General features: G+C 45.4%; 1 protein-coding gene and 1 long non-coding RNA gene across 2 annotated transcripts in view; one reads left to right on the top strand and one right to left on the bottom strand.

Annotated features, from left to right (window-relative positions):
* Positions 1 to 8,557, bottom strand: part of LOC135385578 (uncharacterized) — a 231,362-nt gene extending 222,805 nt beyond the window's left edge. Inside the window, exon 1 of the mRNA XM_064614984.1 lies at positions 8,360 to 8,557. Within this exon, the coding sequence (XP_064471054.1) occupies positions 8,360 to 8,429 (70 nt within the window). The 5' untranslated portion in view covers positions 8,430 to 8,557. The remainder of the gene's footprint in view (positions 1 to 8,359) is intronic.
* Positions 1,410 to 4,172, top strand: LOC135383725 (uncharacterized). The gene is made up of 3 exons (XR_010420028.1): positions 1,410 to 1,503; positions 2,339 to 2,376; positions 4,118 to 4,172. It is a non-coding gene; the product is annotated as an uncharacterized LOC135383725 (long non-coding RNA).
* Positions 8,558 to 9,175: the final 618 nt, after the last annotated feature.

The following is a 9,175-nucleotide window of genomic DNA, read 5'->3' on the forward strand; positions in this document are numbered from 1 at the left end:
CGAACTCAACACTAGTGTGCCCTCTGTTGTCGCTTTCCTCTAACCGTGCAGTTTGGACTTCACGCTCTAGTTCCCGCTGGTTCTGAAAGGAGCCCAGAACGCTCTTCGAGTCCTCGTTGTCAAACATTGCAATCGCAGAGATTTCCAAAAGTCTGTTTGCATTGTGAAATTCATATGTATGTATGTTTTTGCGCGAAAAGAATAAAATGTAACCTACTTGGCGGCGTACGTGAATTCGCTGTCGGTTCCATTATGCTTGTAGTGAACTGTATCGCTGAGGTTTAGCTTTGAGATGGATGGCAGTAAGAACCCGTGCAGAGTAGGATGGGGGGGGGGGGGGGGGGCGATGAATAGTATGAAGAAAAAAAAAACAGCATCGCCATCCTGCCTGTTCAGTCTCTTCGCATGCACACGTTTACTCGGTGTAAATAAACGTTTCCTGTCGCAGCTTTTCTATTTTTTATTTTTTTGCAATACGATTTTTTTTGCAATACTGGTTACGCGTATATCTGACCGCGCGTCGTAGATAGACACCAATTAAGTCTTTTTAGTCAACAGTTTCTGTTCATACATTCTTGTTAATAAAAAGTCATTGAAAGACGAAGTAGTAGAAGAGAAAACAAAACTAGCTCATCGAATGATGAGGACTATAGCGATCAACTAGGGATATCACGGATATTCTAGGGGCGTACGCCTCTCTGTGACATTTCTGGTTTTGGTGTGTTATGCTAAGTGTCACAAAAAGGCGCACGCCTCTCGCCCTGAAAGCCCGCACAGAAAGCGCTGCTGAACTTTCTGAAGGCAGTGGACCCTCACGGTCGGTTGTAGTGCAGGAAACTAAGACCAGACGTGTGAGCCTTCCCTCTTCCCCCACCCCTTTTCATCCCTTCCCCGAGCAACGTGCCGCCAATCTAGGCAGGCAGACCGCCCGAATCCCCACGTTCCCCCCACTTTCCTAGTTAGGATATTTAATATAACCAAGTAAACAAAGTGTAGTACAAGTTCAATACAGTTCCAATATAATGTAGCACAAACTAAATACGTAACATGAAAAACGGTTAGGAGCAACTAATATTTATTCGAACAAGAACTTTCGTGCAAGAGACTGCACTTCTTTTCCCCTTTTGACGTACAAACTAAATACATAAAATGCTTACACAACAGAAGTCACACTGTAAGACAGGCTACAACAAGCGTAATATGCTGCAAAAGCGCGCGGTAACGCGTGTGCGGAGCGCGAGCGGAAAGTTCTTGCCGCGGAGCGGGAGTATAACCGCTTCCGCATTCCGCTTTTACTCGACCGCGCAATGCACGATTTTTTGCGGCATTGCGCGCATCTCTGTCCAATCAGGTGGTCAACGGAGATTACGTATCGCTCTTGTTTTCTTCCGGCCACCTACGCAGTCTGCTGCACGTCGACAGCGTCGATATCTTGAGAGCCACGGAAACCGCAGGTGGTAGCGGCAGCCCGCATGCCGTGAAATGTTCCCGTCAACGAAAGATGTGAGTCGGCTTCCACGTTCGCTGTCGTCTAGGACGCACCACTCTGAATGTGCGGACATTATCCGTCGGATATGTACAATCATAACTGTAGCAATTACGCTGTCTCGGAGCAGAGCTACGGACAAAGATGTATTATTCGTCAGAAGCTGGGACACATCCCTATGTATCTTCCACACCTGCCATGCACCACGATAAGGGCACGTGCACAACGCACTCAAATATTGCTTGAGAACACAGATGCACCGAGAAACTGCAGGCAAAACCCGTGACTGATAGACAGACACGACGGACTGCATGATAACCAAATATGGAAGAAGCGCTCGTTCGCTCTGAAAGTACACAAAACTGGTAAACAGAGTGTCAAAGCGGCGCACTTCCTTATGCGACAAGATTCATTGAAAAGCGCTGAGTCGGTGCAGATCACGAAGCACGAAATCCTCTTCTTTCTTTCGGCTTCCGAAACTAAACAGGAGTCTCGATGACGTGAGAGACGCTCCGCAGTTGGTGCTGAACCATTCTGCAGTATTTTTCCCCTCTTGTATTTTATCCCATGTGCTGCTGTGTGTGTATATATTTCAAACGATATCCTACCCTCGCATGCCGACGAGTGGGAATTTTAAACGAAGCCTATACATATTGAGTGAATAGAAAATAGCTTCTTTCGAAGAAGACAGGCAACCTGCAACGCACGTGCAATGTAAGTTACGTTCAATCGAGCGTTTTCCTTTCGAAGAGATAGCTGGGAAAGAAGTTTCAATAAACCTGTAGACTCGAGGTAGTCTCTGCATGCTTGTGCTTAGAGGAAATAGCTGAAAAAGGAAAATTTTCTTTCTAGGTGCCACTTTTTGAATATCCAGGTATGCGGAGAAAAAGGTACCGTAATCGCAATATAATGCGCTTTCTAGACGACGTAGTCGGCATAATTTTTCGTTTCGCATAAAGTAAATTACAGAGGCGGGCTTAGCACTGCCGACATGGACAATATACGGGGTTCGCCAAGATAAACTTTGGGGTTTGTAAAGTGAGATAAAACAAATGAAAACAGCGTCGGGAAGCCGAAGTAGATGTTAGAGGATGTAATATGCACAAAAATTCGATATCGATATACTGCCACTTGACCCATTTCTCTGCGGATAAATCGTGGAAATGAAAAAACCGCCGCTGCCTTAGCATTTCCAATCGGCTATACCTGTGTTTCAACTTCTTCCGTCAGATGGCGACACGGTCGAACGCGGCGTTGCAGACGATATCGGAACCGAGTGAACAAGTGGAACTGAATACATAGGACCTCTGCACGAAGTCTACAACACCGGGTTCGACCGTGTCGCCATCTGACGGAAGGAGCTGAATTGGCGTTTTTTTCTTTTTAATTTCCACGATTTATCCGCAGAGAAACGAGCAAAGTGGCAGTATCGATATAAAATTTTGGTGCATAATACGTCCTCTAACATCTACTTTAGCTTACAGGCACGGTTTATATTTGTTTTATCTTCATTACAAACCCCAAAGTTTATCTTTGCGAACCCTGAACATCGACAGTCCGAACTTGAACGAAAGCTAGAAAAATGTTATCGCATGCTTTATTGTGAAGCGTGCAAACGCCGTGCAAAATATATCGATTGCGTTCACAGGCAAATATTCCTTGAAATTTTACCGCTAGCACTTTAGCTATCGTGAGGTTACTGTGTCAGTATAGCTTTCGGTTTTTATTCTGCCGAACAGTCAAGTCACCGATTACACATATAGCATATATGCCTTGTTTTTATCAAATGTCGAAACAGTTATCTAATCAAATTTATCGCTATCTTATACCCATGCGACGTCCACCAGGATGCGGTGGCTCATGCTTCCTTACGCCACCGTAATATACCGAAACATGTTGCTTTTCGTTTTCCTCGTTTATCTCAGCAACCGCGACACCCTGACAGATTAAAATTTCCATATCGCATCCACACGTAACTTCGATCGAGTCGAACACAACTGCGATCTCCAAAACAGTTGAAGACTGCAGACTGTGTCTTTAAAAGGTGAGCGTTGGCGAAACAACGACGGCGCAGGACTGCTAGCGAGTGCTAGTGGCGGGACTCGAGAATGAACCTTTCCAAGCAACATTTTGACCCAATATTGACTGAATATAGACAATATTGGTCCAGTATTCGTCCTGTGACCAATATATTGTGCTGCTCGGGTTTTTGGTTGACGATCAGGTGTGCTACAATTTACACCAGTCTGACAGTCGCGCACCCGTCAAAACTCTGGAGTATCGTTCCGATATAGAAGAGTACGCATTCACTCTCTTCACATCGTCCGTCGTCCCTTTCGTTCTCATTGACATCTAGAGCGTTGACGACATCTACGGGACGTTTTCGGTAATATCGTGATTTTTTGAGATAGCAGGCAGTTGTAAGAGATCAGAAGTACTCACGAAAACCATACGATAAAGGAAGGTGTCAAATCGAAGATCAGCATCGTGATGTCAGCCATTTCAAAGGAATAAGGTGATTGGTGTGTGGTTGTTTCGGTATCGTTATGTTGGACACTACTCTAACGCTCTCGCTATTCGTGATGCACTAAAATTTGCTAGTGTGATGCTCTCGCATTTGATGCTTTACAGCGATCGACTTCACCCGGATAATGCTGTGCACCAGCCGTGAAGGACCAACGCCTCCATAATGTCCATAGAGAAAGTTCAGCGAAACGCGAGCAGAATAGATATGCCCTTTCGAAGTCTGTCATGCCTATCTCCTGTCCACTCTCCTGTGAGCAGGATGCTCGCTGCTCGTTGTTTCAGCTCTTCTCAACACAGCACATGAACTCTGCAAGTCCACTCATCCACTGCACCATTTAGGAGACGAGGAAGGACTACGTCGTAGACGTTCAAGCTGATGAGGAGCTGACAGACGGATGCATTCCTTCTCGTGTATCTGCTGCGGGGGAGAATCGCTCGCTCGCTCTTCTCCTTTTGACGCTCTCCCAGAACTACGCGCGAAATTCGGTTAATAACGTCACGTTTTGAGGTCGATAATGATATATTTCTTAATACCTGGCATATGTGTGTATTTGTTTCTCAACACGTCTTTGAGCGTCAAGCGGCTCGTTCCCAAGACATTATTTTGCTAAAATCAATAGATTATAAGTTATATAATTAGGGTGCCGCGTTTTCGGCATTTGTCGAAAAATGCAGAAAAGCACCCGCCGAATATTTTCTTTTTTTTGAAACACACCATATTCCGAAGAACTCGGAATTATGCTCTTGAATATGGCGTTACATACCGAAAATGCCGGTACCCGATTGCATTCTTTCCCTCTGGGGCACCGCATTTTCATTTTTCCTTCACCTCATTTCCTGGTCGAACGCAGGTAATACCGCCCTTCGGAGCTGCTAGGCAGTAGTTCAGGAAAAAAACTTCCCCCTGTAACATTCTTATCAGTGGGTCAAAGGGGTTCAAGTACAGGTGGAACCCTCCAACAAAGGAAATGAATTGGGTTCTCAAGTCCCTCCTACTAAGCTGCCCTCCTTCAATGGGTCATCCCTGTTTAACTGTTCCTAGTGACTATACCTGCTAATATTTCGGCATATATTTTCGTTGTAAACGTTTTAAAATGCCGACAATATCAGAAGTTGACAAAACATATAAATGCCGAAAAACACCCACCGAATCTCCCCAGGAATAAATGCGCAAAACGCGTAACACTTATATTGCTGAGGGCGTCGATGAATTTGGATGGTATCAGATCGCTATTAAAGTGCAGGCGAAAACTACAATATCCATGCTGTTCCAACTTCACTTATCGGATAATGTACAAACTAGATTATACATGTGAGAGCTGTGCCCGCTCATGCGATGCGGGTGACGAGATATGAAGGTAACCACTGTCTGTTTGTAGGGCAGGACGTACATACGCGCGGGAGCAGTTCTCATTCCGGTTCCACACCAACACCATTTTCCTAACGCACGTTTCTGGCGTCGACCTTTATCACTTGTCATTGAAAGGACAAGGGGCTCCAGTCTCCTGTGATGTGGATACGTCCAAGTTTACTAACTTCAGCCACAGCTCGTGCGTCGCACATAATTAAGGGTCGCACATAGTTAAGGTGCGTCGCACATAATGACGTTCTATATCACTCGGCTTGTGTAAATGGCGCCAGCAAAAATTACGAAAGATTTGAAGATGGAGTTTATAAATAATATCCATGTCTGCAACTGCGTCACACGCACGGATAAGAGATTCCTTACTGCACAGACCCAAGCAGCACAATGTACTGAACGTCGAGTGCAATAGGGGTGGACGGGTAGGTGGAAGGCCTTTAACACACTCGTGAAACTAAAGAACATTGATAAGACACATACCGTCCACCCCTATTGCACTCGACTTTCAGTACATTGTGCTGCTTGGGGACATGCACGCTTGCTACTTCAATTTAATGCACTAGCTGTACTGTTCACTCGAAAAAACAAAAAAAGAAAGAGTCAATCGTGATCTCTAGAGAATAATCTTATCGCAGTTTGCTTGCAAATTTTGCGTTTTCTTGGCGGAAACGGGTGACACGTGCGAGGAATAACGCTTACGAACACAAAACACGCACATTAGTGATAGCTGAAAGGAAAAGAAAGGCGAAAAACGTCATTAGACCGCTTAGAACGCTATCAGAATACTCAATATAGCGCGGTAAGTATATGGCAGGCACGACGGTGCTGTGCAATTGCATGTGCCATTAGACCAATAAGAACGATACATGCCCATGTTACGTTGCAGTCAGTGGTGTGCTGAGCTGCCGGTATCCAGCAATGATAATTTGCGACTTTGCGTCACGACACAGCTACGAATATGAGGGACGCCGCGGTCGTCGGTTTGTGGATTAATTCTGCCCACCTGAAGATCCTTTAACGTACTCTTAAATCTCAACGCACGGCAACGTTGCTCCTGGCTCCTGGTACAGTACCTCTGTCGCATACCATTTGTGCGGATACTTCTCCCATCTTTTCCGAACATTTTGGGTCCTTACTCTCAAAGCCACAAATTGCGGATTATACTCGTAAAACCCCAACATTGAAAATGACATCTAATGCTCACGCCCATGGGGCCGACATCGATCAACCCATATTGCTGCACACATATAATCGTATAGGAAGGTCTGCCCACTCCGTTTTCCATCCACCTATTATTCGAGGCCGTCCGGCGCGTTTAATAATTCCCGACAGAGAGGAGGAAATGATGACTGCGACAAAATAGGTGTCCCTGAATCGGACGTGAGCGGCCGTAGAAATGTAACACACAGCTGCGCTCATGGTAACCGTGTGTGGTATGCGCTCATCTTTGCTAGTTATTATTCATAAGATGCCTCTGCGAAGCTGGAGAGATGGCACAACAGTACTCGATAAATGATCCAGTGCGGCGAATACTATAATTGGTCGAGTCTCCCGGATATCAATATTTCATATTTCGCAATGGATAGAAATGGGCACTGTGCAAATGGACGAGCTATATTTGTAGAACAAGTGTCACTGGCACTCGTCACGTTACTTTGGGTTCCTCATATCTCGTGTCGCAGCAAATGATGTTAATGTAAAGATTGTGCCCGTAAAGACGCTAAGACAGTGTGCAGCTTCATCTTATATTTTTATGTCCGCGACAGTGGAACTGCTCCGAGCTACAAGAGTGGGAACTTGCTGGAAAGTAATTATTCTGCGTCGGGAACATATAAAGGGGCAAACGCAACACAAGCCCCAAGTTGCCTGGGGACAGAACAGCTGAAATAAAGCAGTCGTCGAAAAAGTCCGACAGCAACGTGATTTGACCCACGCATCTCTCGATTACACGCCGAGCGCCTTGGCCAATTCGACCACACTGGCAGCCGCTTTCGAATCGTAATGCGCTTTCGTAATCGAGAGATGGTTGGTTCAAATCCCGTCGCTGTCTGGCTTTTTCGACGACCGCCTTATTTCAACTGAGAACTTGCGTTTGCTCTGTCTGTTTGAAGTGACACTATTGTCACACATCAGTGCGAGTTATACTTTGAGTTGCTGACATAAGTTACTGCGAAACAGCGATCAATCAGGTGACGCTGTTGTTTTCCCGCTGATTTATCTGTACCGCTAAATTAAACCGAGCCGTTTTAGCTCAGCCTATTATGATGTTACCGGGCCACAGTGACGCAGAGTGCTGGCAATTTGCGCCGCGTTTGCAAGCGTCCCAGCTGACACGAATGAAGCTAAGGTAAGGCTGGTCTCTGTCTCCTTCCAATATGTCAGCTTTTCGACAATGCGTTCTCGCCAGGTTGCTGTCTCCATTGGTTGTTGCTTCCTTTCGTTCCAAGCACTTCAAGCCACCCCTCATAATGACATATTCCTTATTACCCTCCGCTTAACAGAATTAAAGAAGAAGAAGAAGGGAATATCCTCACAATTACTCGAAAATTGAAATCATCGCGATTCACCGCAATAAATTATAGTTTGTTTACCACTATTAGTACAAACAGAATAGCTATGCATTGAATATATTAATTTTTTTGTTTTCTCAGTAATAAAAATCAGCTTTCCTGCCTACTAGCGACAAAGTCTTACCGATTCAGCGTATAACTCATAGAGTTATCTCATTAGAATTAGCCCATAGCGAATTCGCATAAAACCGAATACATGGAGCAGTTTCTTTCATTTCTCGACGTACTCTATCGCTTTATCAGGTACAGCGTTGTAAACAACAATATATCGTAATTATAATGAAAGCTTCTATCGTACAGCTTAGACTCAAACTGCAGTGCGTTGCCATAGTGATGTCATAATACACCACATAACGCAGACACACAACACCGTCGCGACAACACTTCCGCGTCACACACTTTTCAACGTCTTACCTTCAGTGTCACTCCTAGCGAGCGTGCAGATGGTGAGCAGAAGCACATAGGTCCGACGAAGGAATCCCATGGTAAAATCACACACTTAAACTCCTGAGCGATACAAGCGCATGGCACGGACACACGAAGACGGGGAGCACACACCAACGATACCGCACTCCGGCAATGCCACAGCGCCACTGAAGCTCCTCCACCATCCGACACAGAAGCAGAGGCGAGATCGGGGCGAAAGGGCGCCGACGGACGAGCGGAGGTTCGGCTCATGCGCCATGCAATACTAGGCGTCAAGCAGCCCACCGGTTTCTAGGGAGTCCACTTTTCGCGCCGTTTTCGAATTCGCAGCGAGATGAGCCTCGTGCAGTTTGCTGTGCGCAGAACGTATAGCGAGTACGCTAATCGAGGCAGACGTCGCTCACGGGGTTCGGAAAGCGTAGCAAACTTTGGGTCTTGAATTTTTATCCACATAATAAGCACAAGGTTAATGTAAAGTAAGCACCATATTAAAGTAATGTAAACACAAGAACAAGGTTAAAATAAACCACAAAAGTAAGAAAAAGCGCAAAAAGGACTGTTCTTGTTCTTACCTTTTCGTAACTTCTGGCTCGATTCCACAATTTTGTGTTGATATTAAACCTGTTTTTTTGTCCGCATTATGTATGGGATACTCGAACTTCCAAAGATAAATGGCCTGGTAATGATGCGTGCAAATAAGGATAGAAAGATGGCCGAGGATAGTGAAATTCGGTCCTTACTTTTGCGACCATATGCGCAAACACCTGCGTGGAAGTATTAAAGTAATCTGAACGTGACCAAAAA

This window comes from Ornithodoros turicata, chromosome 2, assembly GCF_037126465.1.
Source record: "Ornithodoros turicata isolate Travis chromosome 2, ASM3712646v1, whole genome shotgun sequence".
NCBI lineage: Eukaryota > Metazoa > Arthropoda > Arachnida > Ixodida > Argasidae > Ornithodoros > Ornithodoros turicata.